The sequence below is a fragment of the Phoenix dactylifera genome, chromosome 2, assembly GCF_009389715.1.
Source record: "Phoenix dactylifera cultivar Barhee BC4 chromosome 2, palm_55x_up_171113_PBpolish2nd_filt_p, whole genome shotgun sequence".
Classification (NCBI taxonomy): domain Eukaryota; kingdom Viridiplantae; phylum Streptophyta; class Magnoliopsida; order Arecales; family Arecaceae; genus Phoenix; species Phoenix dactylifera.
In genome coordinates this window covers 12387853-12404896 of record NC_052393.1, presented here as the reverse complement: position 1 = coordinate 12404896, position 17044 = coordinate 12387853, and the positions used below count along the sequence as shown (strand labels likewise).

The 17044-nt window shown below is 37.0% G+C and overlaps 1 protein-coding gene across 1 annotated transcript; it reads right to left on the bottom strand.

Moving 5' to 3' along the window:
* Positions 1-2710: 2710 nt before the first annotated feature.
* LOC103719456 (ORM1-like protein 3) lies at positions 2711-10316 on the bottom strand. The gene is made up of 3 exons (XM_008808706.4): positions 9799-10316; positions 8130-8278; positions 2711-3181 (listed from the first exon to the last, which is right to left on the bottom strand). The coding sequence occupies exons 1-3, from the start codon at positions 9982-9984 to the stop codon at positions 3043-3045; spliced, it is 474 nt and encodes a 157-aa protein (XP_008806928.1). The 5' UTR covers positions 9985-10316; the 3' UTR covers positions 2711-3042.
* Between the last annotated feature and the right edge of the window lie 6728 nt (positions 10317-17044).

The following is a 17044-nucleotide window of genomic DNA, read 5'->3' as shown; positions in this document are numbered from 1 at the left end:
CTTGTTTGGTTGGAGTTTTCAAAGGAGAGAGGCAAAAAAGTTGTATTTTCATGGGAATATAATTTCCACATTTTATGGAAAAGTTATTCCCATGAGAAACATGGGAAAGTTACTTTCCTATGAGGCGGGAATCACTCCATTTTTACTTTTTTCCTAAAAAGGTCCTTCGGCATTAAAGAAGCATTAAAGAGGCATTAAAGACCTAATTTTTATTAAGGGCATAATAGGAATTATACATAATTTTTTTAGGAAAGTTGATGGCCAACCAAACATAAGCACTTTGGAAATTTGTCACTTTCCCATGGTCAACCAAATATGCAAAAAATACTTTCCTAGGTATCATTTTCCTATGAATATGTTTCTCAGGAATCATATTTTTAGGAGGGAAAATGCTTCCCGCGAACCAAACGAGCCCTAAGAAGATGGGATGAAACTTCACATCCTTGGGAAAGATGCTACTTGATCACTTCGAATAGAATGGAACAGGTGGATCTTCAGAAGCAAACAGCAGTCTGCAGTCGACATCCTGAGAAATTCCAAGAGGTTTCTAAGGAGATGGTCTTTGCTACAGAGCTCTAAGGATGGAGGTTTGGTGAGGAAGACCTTCCAGAAAATAGGTCACTAACATTGTTAGCTTGGTTCTATGTCCTGGATACCTTATTGATCAGGCACACCCTTCCTTTACGTCAAAAAGATCAGGCACGCCACTCCCTCTTTCTGCTGATTTCTCTTGCTTTATTCCCTATGATTTTGTAACTATTTTTTTATGATTTTCAGTATTTTTTTTGGTGCATAGCACCAACACAACTCAAAAAAAAAAAAAAATGTTGTAAAGAATGAGCATCAGCCATATTTGGCTTCCAAGTGAAGTTAATTCATCAGGATGCTTCATTACTTCTTCTTTTTTGCTAATGGGTGCTTCATTTATTTTTAAATTAAGCTTGCAACGTAGAATGAACAGTTTCAGGTTAAATCACTTTATATCCTCTTCCCATGCTCGGAGAATGGATTTATCTTTATCCACACAAGGCACTGGTCCAAGATCTCTTTGTTTGGCCCTTTTCCTTTATCCAGCAAAGGACCCTTCACGAGATGGGAATAAAACCAAATGTGCTACGTTTACTGGGAAAGCCATGCATGGCGAACCGTTTGTTCATGTTGGCCCCAAGAATAATAAGAATAACAAGGAAGTTGACTCATAATCCGGGAAAGCATCTAGCAAGAGAGAAACAAATAGTTCCTGACAACCTTGGACTACAGCAAGTCCATATTCTGTAACATAGTGATGATGTCATACATAGAGACTTTTTGGATGGATGCAACTTCTAATTACATGTATTTGGGGTTACATGGGAATACATCGTTTTGGAGTTACAAATCCTATGTCTATTTACCTATAACTGGAAGTGCAGCTGCAGTTCACCTGTTTATTTGTACATGTAACTTGGAGTATCCATTGCCCCAACATGCCATAAACTATTTTTTCCTTTAAATACAATTCAATCTAACAAAGTAACATACTCAAATACAAATCACATAGACTATTCAAAAGAAATTTGTTCTACAAAATAATAATTTGTATTTCCAAACAGGTCGATATAATAATATTCTATATTGTATCATGTACAAGCAAAATGATATATGTTTGCTGTACAAGATCTGAACTCAAATCCAGACGTCCAGATTCTAGTCCACTACATGTTTTTCAAAAATCTTATCTAAACCACTATGTAGCAAACTATAGACTCTAGTATATCATAGCTTTCGCCCTTATGCTATAAGTCCTAAATTGAATTATTTCCTATCCGAATGTGGACTTATATACTGCACACTTGAAATCTTCACATCTTAAACCACCAAGAGATCGAAGTACCTATAGTTTGAGTTGCGAATGCGTCACCATCCAAAATCTACTTACCTAAGAAATCAAATAGTGGAAATCGGCAAAGATAACCCATTTTTGCTACCAATTTGCTTGTAGGGCAGTCGTTCTCATATACCTTCTATAAAATAGGGCTCTCAAGTTGGCAAAAACGATCTCCTTTCTTCCATCAAGTTTATATGTATAAGCCATGCTATGGTAACTCAGCTGGCTTGTCCTCGCATCTACTGCCAATATGAATGGAACCCCCAATCCTTTTATTACATAAAGAGCTTGACGAAAGTTCGCACCTCCAAAGCATAATCCGTTGGGCATTTTGAAGGCCTTCAGATCCCACCTACAAGTGCACCATGAGCTCCTTTGTCTTTGCATGCATTGGGTCTAATCAATACCTGAAATGATACCATGTTATATACTCAAGAACAGGCTATACCTGTCCATGACACGCAGCATATTTCCCGGAACAGGCGCCACTGCACTACTGCCTTTGCACCTGCCTAATAGATGTTCTTTTCAATTCCTTTTAGATGTATCCTTCATTTTATCGATCTTCTCGCAGATCCATCAATGGAGAGATTTCACCATCCACCAATTCCAGGAACTGAATATTTATTCATGTTTTCATTCCAAAAAAAAAAGGAAAATTTATCCACCAGACATTTCGGCAACCACTCTTATTTTGATAGCTCTGAAGGTTTCCTTCAAAAGACAGGCTCGAATTCACCTTTGTAACCACCTTTCCAGTTGGATTGATTGTTATCCAATCAGTGCTGCTTTAAGATACTGGTTCAAATCATTCACTATAAATTGAGTCAAAAGATGAAAAAAGAAAAAAAAATGGTGCACCACTATTGTTTCATCACGCAAAATGCCCAGAAATGGCTGTAGATTAAAAAAAGTAGCACGACAAACAGGGGAACTGTACATAACACCCTGCATACTGATTCTTATGGAAAACAAATTGCAAAATGAAAGATAATCTACAGACAGCTTTCAGTTATCAGACACAGCATAACCAACATTTTTAGTTTCTCCAAGTGCTTTCTGTACAGAGATTGCAAACCATCTGCGCAAAGACTTGAGGCTACTTGCTAGTCCATGCTGAGCCCGATGCAGTCGACAAAAATATAGCTATGGTGATAACTTTCGAGCACCACCGCTCAATTTCCTGCATTGATTCCAAATATACGGACCTTGTGCATGTTAGGCAATTTGGCGACAACCAACACAATCACTGCAAGCGTGTTGAGGAAAAGCATCGGATGCCGGTAATCCGTTGTGTGTGAGGCTATCAAGTACCTGCCAGGAAAAATAAAGGAAGCCCAGAACATCAGTCAGCAAAGCAAGGCTCAACAGAATTCTGGTTTGAAGGTCTCTGGGCATATAATACAGGCAGTAATTAGATGAAAATGGATCCTGACCAATTTGGAAGTTTATTTTTAATAGAGCGCAGTCATAATCATTTTAAATTTAGGATATGATTGCAGCTAAATTTTTGCTGAAAATTCCAGCATTTCCATATGAGGCAAAAAAGAAAGGCGTGGTGAAGAATATTTTGGTGGATTTTAATGAATGGAAGACATATGAATCCATCATGTAATATTTTCCCAATGGGATAAAATACTCAAAAGTAGAGGACGGTGCATACATAATTTGCATAGGGATACTTCTTCCATGAATGTTAAAACCATGTTTATTCTCAGCAGAGAACCTTTGACACCAATAGATAACAGAATAAAGCATAAAAAAGTTCAGCAGACATCAAAAAGTAGAAATATAATTAATTTCAATAGCTAAAAATGTATTCTTATTACAAGCAGCTCACTACCAAGCATTCACTGAAACTCTTTCATCCATATCATCAATCTTCCATGTATAGCAGCATAATTATGTCAGACCATAGTGGTAGGACTAAAACAAGGTCCTAAGCATTTCAATCCTCATATTTGGGTCCATCTTCGGCACAACTATTAATGTGATATCATAGTGGCTAAAGAAAACAGACCAGGTTAATTTGAGGCCAACTAATCAGAAAAACCCAGAATAGACCAATACAACTAACAAGCCCACTCAAGTAAGATCTTTGTGACCTGGACCCAACTAAGTAGTAAAACCATATTTAAAATGTGAACATATGAAAATCATCAAGTCAAGGTTGACATGTACAGAAAAAGAAAAGGATTGACAAAAGGTGGTCCCTCTTGATGCATGTTTCTTTTGCCCACCTCAAACCATAAACTGTTCACCTAGAAAAACAAACTTTCCAGAACTACATCAAACTCAGTCCCATCCTTTCTCAGTTTTTAAAATTTCACATTTGTTCATCATTTTCTTATCCCAACAAAAGTTTCAAGAATCAATTATCAAGAAACATTACATGAATATTCACCAAATTGATGTGGTAACAAAATTTCAGAAACTTATACAATGACCAACTGAATTTGAAGGCCACCAGTAAGCATCAAACAAGTAAACGTTGTTGGTAAGACTTTGTAATTCAAAATCCTATTACTGCACATTAGAAGTACTTCTATCTTGCATTGAGATAGACAAATATATGGAATTCTGGAACCAACCAATATGCATAACGTTTCCAATACTTGCCAAGGGTAAGGTACAGCCAGTACCCAAAGGGATGATAAGAAACACTCTTATCCTTGCCATCAAGTTCTCATCTCACAAACTCCACAAAAGAAGGCCTCAAATGTTTTAAGACAAAGTGTCCAATAATAGATTGAACACTTTTCTTGCATCTAATCAGACTAAAAACAGTTTTTAGCACACTGTATTACTATAATTGATAGCTATAAAAAGTGTTGTACTATATTCATCAATGTGTTTTCCGTCCATCATTCTGTTCACACTCGAAGAACCCAACTAAAGCCACTTAAGATAACAATGGATGTTAAATAAGTAGATGATCCAGAGAACGTAGAATCAGGCTGCAAAATTAATTTACATTGCTGAAATACTTTTGAGATCTGGTTTGTATTCTTTAGAACAGAAAAATCAACAAAAGTGAGTTATGGAGGAGTAAAAAGTGGAGAAAAGAGACTGCAAGAGAAAGAAAAATAAAGATTAGCATAGGTACAGACAGAAGAGATATAATACTCAATAGAGACAAAAATAATTTCAATCTATCCGATATTCATCATCACCACTACAGAATTTACATTATCCCCTTCCCTCACTCTTTATAGCTAAAGATGTAATAATTTAGTTAAATACACGATAAGAATTACAAAACAGGACTCCTTAATTGAAGAAATAAAAAGAGAAGAAAATAAGATATATTCAAACTTTGTAAAAATAGCAAATCCATTTCACCAGAATATCTAATGTGAAAAGCCAACAAAATCAATCTAAAACACAATCCCAGCGACCAAAGTTCGCTGTCTGAGTACCGTATCCTGTATCGGTGCCACACTAACATAGTATCGGTACAGTACGGTATAAAAAATTTTTTTAACTCGGTATGCCCCCATACTGGATACCGGTATCGAACCGATACGATACGTCCCAAACCGCCCGATTTGGGCCGGTATGGCATATCCTGCTAGTGACTAAAATCTCTAGTAACCCAAACTAGAGATATGATACCGCTTTTATACACCTATCCTTCTTAAAATAGGACACAGAATTTTGCCACAAAAAAAAAACCCAAAATTGAGTACGAAAATAGCAAGAAAATAGGGGAAAAAACAAATCTTCTACCAAAGGATCCAAACAAAACTCCTAAAACTCAATTAACTGAAAATAAAAACCAAAAAATTCAAAACAATCAAATCTGAACTTAATCTAGACCTAAGGTACACTGCAGATTAACCAAGGATTAAGTCTGATCATAGCCCTGCTCCATTTCTTATAACATTGACCCTCAAAAAAATTATACGGCATATTCCATAGTATTTTTCAGCACATGTAATGACAAGGAATATCCTGTTTCAGTGTATTCTATGCGCTCAATAAAGACTGGTAAAAAAATTTCCTTCTTGTTCAGCATATATAAAGCATACACTATTGAACCACAATATAAATAACACTAACATGAATGCTTCTGCTCTCCTATAAAGAATATGCCAGATAATCAAACAGACAATAAATGGTTTATGATGAATAATTCTGTTGTTATCTACATGTGCACGTGCATATGCACATGCATGTATGCATGCACAGATATGCATGCACATACATAAATAGGGATAGGCTATGTATTTGTATAACACACTATCACAAATTTCTATCATCGCAATGAAATTCAACCTAGTAACTTCCATTCTCATACAGAAGTACAAATATCCAACAATCTCTGACTTCCAGTTATAATAAACAACACAAAAAAATATTGTTTCAATCAAGTCCTACAAATAAAAGATATGGGTCCAATTTCAACTAGAGACTCACAAACCTTGACCTCCTACTGATTACAAGTAGAGATGGTAAATTTTTGTCTAGCCCATTTGCCAGATCCACTCCAACCCAAACAATAGACCCCTTACAGAAAACCAGGCTCGGGCACTTTTTTGGCCCACTAACATGCTGAAGTTTTGGCTTTTGAATAAGGGAAATCAAAGCACTTATAATACACATTAGTTGATTTAGCTTGATTCTATGCATAGCAACTAATTCACATAGTTACTCAAAAAAAAAAAAAAAAAAAACCATCCACCCGTCTCCTTTTACCCAAACCTATATTTCTCCACTCTACACCTTTCTGCCTCCCTTTGCCCTTTCTTGAATGAAACTCTCACCCTTATAGTCTGACTGCTGCTTTCTTTCTCCCATCTGACCATCACCCTGCCCTTGCAAAAAAGACCTTTCCCTACTGGCAACCAACTAATTTTCTCATGCTCCTGTATTTCTCTTACACCACTCTCACTGTGAATCATAAGCCCTAAACGGCATAACTTGGTACCTTAAGTCCCATCTCTTAAGGGTCTCCACATGTCGTCCTTCCACCTAGGCACCCCTCTCACCTTTCTTACCCAATCTTAAGCAAGTTTATATCGGAAAGAAAATATCATGAGTGATGCCTTCTATGCTAGTCAAGCTTATTTTAATACCAGAAAACCCTAGATCATTTGGTTTCCTTCATCTCAACAAAATCCAATTCCGTCTCAATGGAAACCTTCATCTTTGCTCTTTTAATTTTTAGAGTCATAGATTTTATGGATGTAAAACTTGAAAACTCCTTATTCCAATATTCCTTAGTATATGATCAACAACTAATAATTCAATCAAAGAAAGTGGGTTCCAAATTTATAGAATTAAAACCAGGTTCAGATCCAAACATTGAATGTTGCCTGAAATTCAGGTCCATGTCAGATACAGGTTAGACATAAGTTCAAGCGATTATCCAACACAAGCCCGGTAGTCTGTCGATCCTAGTTGCAATTTAAGAACCACGCATCTAAAGCTTGATTGAAAGTATTCGATTCCTAAGGCCCCAAATTAAAATTGTTTTGAGTTCCAAAACTACAAATACCAAAGAATGTTATGCAGGAAGAACCACAAGTTGACAACTAAGGAAATATAGGATTTCTTTATTTTCGCTGTTATCAGAAGTATTTATGCCACTACTTCATAGTGCATGCCAAATCTCACAACATGATTTTCAATTATAAGTTATACATTAAAGACCTAATTCTGCATGTTAAAACGGGAGATCATTGTTAATATATGTATACTTGACCATAGCCTGAATCTCTCTAAATATGGCTAAAATCAATACATATTAAGTAACTACACTAGTCGTAGCACAAAATAGCAGGAATTTTGTTATGGTTTCTAATGAAACTAAAAAACAGCCTTACCCCATATTCACCATAAATTAATTAGTTCTATCAATCACATTTCAGCTATTAGAGCCCATTTCAAGTTATTCATCTTATAGTTGCCAATTCAGTCATTTCCCAGGGGTCTCCCAAAGGCCCATTTTATCCCCAGAGTTCATTTCAAAAAAAAAAGTCACATAGAATACTAGTTATGACCAAGTACAAAGCATGCATACATGCAATCCAACAAATTAAGCACAAGCACTTACACATGAGGCAAAGCAGAACCACATGCATGCCATACCACATACATTTTCAAAAAGTTAATTATATAAGACAAACTATTAAAATCATAGCGGCTCATGTATGCCTTTCTTAATAACTGCAGTATCATTGTCCAAATGGTCCATCATGATTTTACATGTCAACAAAATGGAAGTCAAATGGAAAGCGAATATTACAAGAATACTTACAGAACCACAGGTACGACAGTCAAAAACTTCCGATTACGTGTAAGCTGCTTGCCATTGTCCATCTGCTCCCACCAAGTCAAAGTATTGTAAATACCCTGATCATCAGCAAAGGGAGTTCCCTTCTTCCAATGGAAAAATTGATAGGTGATCTGCAATATAGGATTCAATCAGAACGTCTGTAGGACTTAAAAGGAGGCAAAGATGGAGAACGTGTTACCGAATAACATGTAAAAGCAAAGAAAAATTTTCAGAATTGGCTTGATCTTACAAGTAGAATGTAAAAAATATGAAATTCAAATGACTGAATAAAAATAATGAATGAATTATAATAAACCAAAAAAATGCAAACATATAATTTTTTTCATTTTTCATTGGAACAATCTCCACATCTAGAACTCGAGCAAACATATGTATGTTCCCATGAGAACAACACAAACAAGTTCATACGACAACCCTTTCCAACAGCATTCACATACGAGAAAAGACTTCTGCACTGTGTTTCCCAATAGCTCAAATGCATCAATACACTCATAACAGCAGAATATGCCATAACTGCAATATTCAGCTGGCATCCACCCAGTGGTTAGCGTTGAATCGCATAGGAGTGCCCAGCAACTTCCATCTATGCATATGTTATTTCAGGTTTCACAAATCAATGCTCTTAGCACCTAGCTCTACGGCAAAAAGTTTGTCCTTTGAAATGTGCCAAGGTATGTGGGAAAAAAAAAAATACCACAAACGATCTCTTGCACTGGCTCAACTTCAGAGTCAAAAATTGCATTTATTTCAGAAATAAATTATCTCCTAGCCCACTATAGGGTGAAGTAAATAATTGATTCATTATATGACTACATAAGGACAAAAATATTTAGCACCAATTTGATGAATCAAGAAAACAAATAAAGCTTATAAACTCAATAAAGTTGATCTCCACGACTAAAAAAACAAAGGAAAAGAAGGAAAAATCATGAGCTTCTCACAGTCAGTTACATATCAAATTCCTCGAACATGAGCTCCTATAGAGATGAAACAACAGACAGAATTAGAACTGAAATGAAGTAGAGTTACCTTTAAAATTATATTTCAAACATGCATAAAAAAGATTTCTTTTTCCCCAAATACAATAAGTATCAAATAAAAAAAGGAAAGAAACTTATTTATTCCCTGATTTATACCAAATTAGTCAGTTTTCCTTCTCCATCGTTCCAAAGATTGATTTTTTTTTAATTGCATCATGCACGAGATGGCTAATTTGGGAATCCAAGAATACCCAAACAAATTCAATCAAAAAATCACTTCTTGAACAATCACCCATGAAGAACCATTAAAGCAGCTCAATTTCCGACAAATTATTTCCCTCTTTCCAATCCGGAAGCCAATTAAATCTCAGAACCCCACAAGCGAACACACGAACAAACACAATCAGAAACCCGAAGCGCTTTCCGACCCGATCAGGGAAAAAAGGGATCTTTAGACCACAGATTCACGAAAAGAATCAGAAGCCCTCAAATTCAACCAACTCATTATTAAAAGAAAGAAAGAAAGAAAGAAAGAAAGAAAGAAAAAGAGAAACATGGATTCATCAATTCATCAGAAATCACCATCAAAAATCACAATTTCATCACAATATCCAATTTACGACACAGTTAGGGAAACAGCGAAGGCATACCGCAAAGTGGAACAGATTGACTATGGTCCAGGCCATCCCAGGGGTGCAGCCGAAGATCGATAGCACAAGGAGCCATGAGAAGAAGAGGATAAGGATGTAGGTCGTCCACACCCCGGGATACGTGAACCACTCCGTATTCTTGTTCAGATCCACCGGCTGCACCGCCTGAACGTAGAGTTTCGCCATCCCCCTCCTCCTCCTCGATATCTCTCCCGGTCTATCTACACAAATTCCAACCTACCAGTGCCTCGTACATATACCGATCGAGAAGAAGACGAAACCGAAACAGAGGAGGATTCCAATTGGGATTGGGATTGGGATGAGTCGATCGAGAAGAGGAGGAGCGCTGGGTTTTTATAGAGAGAACAGAAGGAATCGCGAGCGGAGAACCGAAGGAGAGGAGAAAATTTCAAAGAGGGGGAGCGAAGGAAAGAGGCGGAGAGAAAACGAACGATCGATCGGTCAATGGCGTAGGCTACTACTTTCCGGTGGGCTTTCTTCGCCGTTCATGGTTTATTTATGTTTTAATATTTTATAGGTGGCCTCGTGCGGACGCCGTTCAATATCGACGTGCTTTAGAAAGTGGAAAAATATAAATTAACTTGACCTCCATTCAATAGGGAGGGTGTTGAAAGATAATTCATCCCTCTTCTGACCTGCTCTTTTTCTCTCTTTGAAGTTGCCACCATAAGCACTAGGATAATGCCGTAAATTTTTTCATTGTTAAATTTGATTTTTTTCACCAGATAGATTATTTTAATATTTTGCTGCTATTATGTATTATTATTATTATTAAAGTTAAATAACATGTTAAACTTAGATAAAATGCTACTGATGTTGATTAATTGATGGTGTTCGTGGATTAGTAGCACCATGGTGCTCCATGTTATGGGCATCACCTGAATCACTATGATCAATATAGCATGGCTTCATGTAGCATAAAGATGTTAAAAAAAAAATTAAAAAAAAGAGGGATTTCATTATTATGGCACTTTAAAAAATTACAATATAACTTTTTAATGCCTTCCTCAAAATAATAACAATTTTTAGATGATGATAATTTCAAAATATTGATGCTGAAAATACCATAGAAGATTTATAAATATAAATGGTTATAGTTGTCTTATAATAGAGTATAACAGTAATAGTTGTTCTTTACTGATTCTGTTTTATTATTATTATTTGTTGATGTCATTCTCAAAGTCGTCGTAATATTATTTGTTTCCTAATAAATTGCATGGTAACCTCAAAGTCTTTGATTTGTCTTACAAGCTAGTAATGTTCATAAATATAAATTGTTATGGTTGTTTTATAATAGTAATAGTTGTTATTTACTACTTCTGCTTTATACTAAATTACTAGAGGTAGTTTGAAGCATTCGTAAAACACTTTGTTATTATTATTTGTTGATGTCATTCTCATAGTCGTCGTAATATTATTTGTTTTCTAATTAATTGCATGGTGACCTCAAAGTCTTTGTTTTGTCTAAAAAATAGTAATATTCATATATATAAATTGTTATAGTTATTTTATAATAGTAATGGTTGTTTTTTACTAATTCTGCTTTATGCTAAATTACTAGAGGTAGTTTGAAGCATTCGTAAAACACTTTGTTATTATTATTTGTTGATGTCATTCTCAAAGCTGTTGTGATATTATTTATTTTTTAATTAGTTGCTTGGTGACATCAAAGTCTTTATTTTGTCTGCACGCTACTGTTTTTGATCTATATACACATCAAGTCCAGTTGAATTATTCATGAACTTTATCTCTAACTATAATATAACTATTTGTCAGAAGAACGGGCAAGTTATTTATACGCCCATACTTCTTTGGTTGGTAATGTCATCGTAAGATAAGGATTGTGTTTCAATACTACAAAATATTGTTTAAACTTTTTTTGAATTATTGAATTGCGACTATTAAATAGATGAGATAATTTTGAATTATCTGGGAACTAAAAATACCAAAATGGTTTTGTACAAAACCAGTGAAAGAGGGTAGTGGTAGAATGTGAAAAGGAGAAAAAAAGTTGGTAATAATGAAAACAGAGAGAACGGAGAGAGTGAAAAGGGCAAAAACAGAGAGAAAGAAGAAAGTAAAAAAGAAGAAAAGAAAAAAGAAAAAAAAAAAAGAGAAAGCTCTAATCTTTATTTTCTATAGATAAAATGGGCCTGTATACAAGATAACTTTAAAAAATTAAGACTCCTTTAAAGGAGTTTATACCCACTTTATCTTGGATAAATGGCCAAATAATATTTTCATGCCTTGGTGTTTAATGAGACCAAGTCACTGATCTGAGTTTAAACTAGGTGTTTAGTTAAGCTAGGTCTTAGCCTAACCCCACATGTAAGGTGTAGAGAGGATTTTTTTTTTTTAATTCAATTTCATTCTAGATTGAAGATGGAAAAAAAAAAAAAAAAAGGTGGTCGTTGCCCTCCGTCCCATCACTCTTGTCCTTTACCCTCTTCTTACCTTCGTCTCTTCCTTCCTTCCTTCCTTCTTCCTTGCTTCCCCTCTTAATTGACCAGCCAAATCCCAACCTATTACTCTTTTTTCATATTCTATGCTATTCTATTATACCATACTATACTATATTATTATAATAATATACTAATGCAGTTACAAATTGTATTGGATGGTCACTAATATAATATCATAATATCATACCATATATCATTATTATAAATTGTAATAATATAATATTATAATATATCTATTATCAAATAATACTCTTTTAATATTTTTGTCGATAGGTGAATTAATATTATCTCTAAGTCATGAATTAGGCAAACATAAAAATGGAGATGGGACGGTAGGGTTGGAAAGGACAAAATTGTTCACTTTCTTGAAAATGCACTTTTTACTAAAGGTAGGCATTGAGCCGGGCCACCCATGGCTCGGCACGGCCCAGCTGGCACGGCCCGCTTGCTACAGTAACGGGCCGTATTAGGCACGGCTCATAAAAGGGGGTCGGACTGGGTTAAGGATTTCTGGCCTTCGGGCCGAGCCCAGCACGGCCCATAAGGGCCTGGGCTGGCACGATTCGTAGGCCAAGCACGGCACGGCCCGCGGGCCAGCTCGGAACGGTCTATAAGGGGTATTTTTTCGTAAAATACCTCTCAAATTAGCCGTTTTATGGCTGTTGGGAGGGGCAAAATAGGTAAAAAGCCACAAATAGCCGTTATGGGCCACCCATAACGGCTATTTTTTTGGACAGCATGTCTAGCACGGCCCGCCACCCCACGGGCTTAGGGTCGTGTCGAGCTTAGCCTTTAGGTTAAGCGGGCCGTGCCAGGCACGGTCCGTTTAGTAACAGGCCGGGCTAGGCACGGTCTGTTTGGTCTGTGGCCCAGGAGGCCTGGTTCGGGCCCGACACGGTCCGATGCCCATCTCTACTTTTTACTTGCAATAAATCACTAAATCGTGATGCTGTAAACCTGTTTACCATCCAAACGGAAAATTAACCACATCTTTTCCAAATATAAAGTAAGATTTAGTGTCTTAAACCAGGTATGCACGCTACACTACGTCCCCTGTTTGACTTCCATCAAAGTATATATAAAAAAAAAATCACCCAGTATTACTTTTTCTGTAAACCTGGTATAACATGATGGGGGCTTGGAAACCTTAGAAGCCAGTGAAGCTAATGATATTGCGAACTGAACAGCTGTTTATATAGTTTGTTATTTCGATAGAACTTATGGTCTGAAGATGAAAAATTATTTATGGCGCTCTGAAGTATTTTATTTCTAAATTTTATTATATATATTCTTACTCGTCGGACATGACCCAGAAGAAGAAGAAAAAAATAACCCACCTGGAATAGCCAAACCGGGGACAACGAGTGCTGGGGACGTGGACCCGAAGACCTAATAAATTAGGGCCTTTTTCTCCCATCCGCTCGTGCTGACTTGACAGCACTAATTTTGGCAACTATTGAAAGAACCTTGGAATACACGGCAATAAATGACATCGCTGTTCGGCTCCCAGGCGCGTCAACCCAACTGTTCGGAGATATCTGCATAAAATTGTATGGGCGAATTAGATTTATTGTAATTTTGTTTTGCAGTTAAAATGGAATAAAGAGTAAAGGCTTTCAAATCTATCATTTTAATTAAATTTGTCAAAATTAAAACAATTATTTTTGTTTTATAATAATGTTATCAAATTTGAAGTCAGGTTTGACGTCTAAAATTGATTTCTGAAATCAAAATATAAAACTTATTTTATACTCACTTAGGATAAATTTGGCGAAGATGATGGTGGTAATGGTAACAATAATGGTGCGGTTACAATAATAATGGCAGTCAGCAATTAATGGTGATGGTTAGTAGTGCCAACAGCAATTGTAGCAGTAAATGTTGATGCTAGGAGAGACTTTCGATAGTTGTTGGCAACAACATAGATAAATATAGTAGTGACAATCATAAATGGTTCTTTTATGCTATACATTTTTCTTAAAACATTATCGTTTTTTTATCTCTTGAAACTATATGTTCATCTATTTTTCTAATAAATAAAATTATTTGGGCATGTTTGAATGCTTGGGCTGAAAATTCTATTAATTTATTATTTGGATCAGTACAACTAGCAAAATTATAGAATTACAGACTGGATTAGGCATATGTTCATAAATACTAAAAAGTAGCTTTGAAATAGGTCAGCCCGAATCTTATAGAAAAAAAACCTGCTGAGTTCTTTTTTTTCTCTATATTAGAATTCGAGCCGGTCTCCTCCAAAGCTAAATCTAGGTATTTATAGATATAGTCTTATCCCAGCCTGTAATCCTATATTTTTGCTGGTTATACTGGCCCAGTTTACAAAATTTATAAAATTTTGCAGTACAATCATCCAAAATAGACTTGTCTTCTTTTTTTTCTTCTTTTTAAATACATGTCTTTTTTCTCCGTGCATAATTCGGGCAGGTGGGCACCAAAGCTACTTTTAGATATTTATAAATATAAATATATCCCAACCTTCATATTTTATAAAATTTTCAGTACAATCTTTTAAATAGGTTTTTATTCTGACCGAATCCGTTCTAGAAGCAAACCCTGGCACATGGCTGAACGAGTGAAGGATGAAGCCGACCAACACAGAAACGACATCAACTTGGACTGCCGTGCCATCCCGGTCAACTGGGTATTTATCTCACAGGCGATCAGTAGGTGGTGAGGATTCTGCGCCCTTTGTATACTTGCTTAGCTCAGGGCCTGTGAAAATATTGTATTCGGGTACTGCATGAGGTGTGGGGCCCGTACCTCGGGTGGGAGGCGACGTACTTGATGAGCCTCCGCTGAAGTCAAGGTAGATCGGCTGTCGCTTTTCAGGCGTGTGAGGACAGGCACGGGCGCGTGCGGACTGTGGAACTCTGGGTCCTAATCTGAGGCATTGGAATTTATGGAGAGCATGCGGTCGTTGAGCGATCCAAAGTCTCTTAAAAAAAGGAGTGCAGCACTTGGTGGGTTTGCCAAGAATGGTTATGCTGAGAGGCCATGGCCGGAGCTGCTGCTTTCTCAAATGATATAGAGTCTGGTGTTGAGGCAGATGCTCAGGCTTTGGCTAGCGTCTTGCCCTCTTGTGGATCGAAGATTGCAAGTACTTGATGTAGACGAGGAAATCCATGGGTATACAATGAGGCATGAGCTCATGGCCAATGCCTTTGTTATCAACGGATTGATCGATCTTCACAGGAGGTGTGGTGATATGGGCAGTGCATCGGAGCTCTTCATGAGGTGTTCGGTCAGGAATTTGGTCTCCTATAAATGTGAGAACTTTGAGGAAGCTCTTAAAATGTTGAGATACATGCAACTGGAGGAAGGGGTTGAAGCTGACTCCTTAAACTTGGCGACTGTAATTCTCACAGCTTGCGCAGCCTTCTATGCATGCATGCATGCATTTAGACGGCATAAGGAGATACACTCGTATGTGCCGAGAGGTGGCTGTCATGCGAATCCTTTTGTGGGTAGCGCCTCGGTAGTTCTACTGCCCATTCCAAGATCTGGTGGCTGCCGGAGTTGGTTTTCTTCAACATAGTCGAGAAGAATACGGTGACATGGAATGTGATGATCTCTGGTTTTGCTCGGCCTGATCGGGAGCTGCTCTTAATTAATGGTGATAGAGGATGGATTTGATCCTAACACCCACATAGGGGTGGCAAAATATGACACGACCCGTGTTCGACCCACCATACACAGGTTTGGGTTTGGCTTAAACAGATTCGGGCCGTAAACAGGTCAACCTGTTTAACCTGTTTATTAATTGGATCGGATACGGGATTTAGATGTCTGACCCATTTAAACCGTTTAATCCGTTTAACTGTTGGGCAGGTCTAAACAGGTTATACAGGTTAAACGGGTTAAACAGGTCTAAACAGGTTAAACAGGTCTAAACAGGTCAAAACGGTCTAAACAGGTCTAAACGGGTTAAACATGTCTAAACGGGTTAAACGGATCTAAACAGGTCTAAACAGGTCGGGTTGGGCAGGTTAAACGGGTTGGGTTGAGCAGGTTAAACAGGTCTAAACAGGTTAAATGGGTCGGGTTGGGCAAACAGGTTAAACAGGTCGGGTCAGGTTGGGCAAACAGGTTACCTGTTTATTAAACAGGTTAAACGGATCGGGTCGGGTTACCTGTTTATTAAATATGACAGGTTCAGGTTATAATTTCTGATATGTTTAATAAACAGGTCGAGTTCAAGTTTATGATTTTCTGACTCGATCCGTTTATGACCTGACCTGACCCGATTGCTACCTCTACACCCGTACCTGATTGCCTGTTGCACGGAGAGTGGACACAATGAATGGCTTCACAGTTGCAAGAAAGTTTTTGAAGAAGGTCGCATGGATGCATGGTCAGTTGTGCAAACATTTTGGGCAGTAGAAGTGGACAGGATAACATTTGAGTACTAACAATGATGAAATCTCTAATAAAAACTGGTTCCATTTAAGGTGGACTTAAATTCTCATCACCACTGCAACTAAAGTTGTATAATACACATTGCCCATAATCCAGAAATTAATGAAATCCAGAAGGAAAATGCTTAAGTAACTCAAAGAGTCACCCAGGTGGTTTGGCGTATTATCATTGCTCCCCTTGTCAAGTTTGCCAATAAATGAAGCAAAGTGATTGGTGCAATACACCTTAGCAACATTTTGGAGTGATTTTTCTGGGTTACCGTGGCATTGCTGCTCTTGATTCCATGAGATGCGGCATCAAACAAAATATTTTTTTAATTCACTTAC

What these genes read in the sequence shown, in the direction of transcription:
- LOC103719456 (XM_008808706.4), bottom strand. Translation starts at nt 9,984, where the DNA reads ATGGCGAAACTCTACGTTCAGGCGGTGCAGCCGGTGGATCTGAACAAG. An exon ending in TCAATCTGTTCCACTTTGCG is followed by an intron (nt 8,279 to 9,798) that starts GTATGCCTTCGC and finishes CCTATATTGCAG; the next exon opens with ATCACCTATCAATTTTTCCA. An exon ending in ACTGTCGTACCTGTGGTTCT is followed by an intron (nt 3,182 to 8,129) that starts GTAAGTATTCTT and finishes TTTTCCTGGCAG; the next exon opens with GTACTTGATAGCCTCACACA.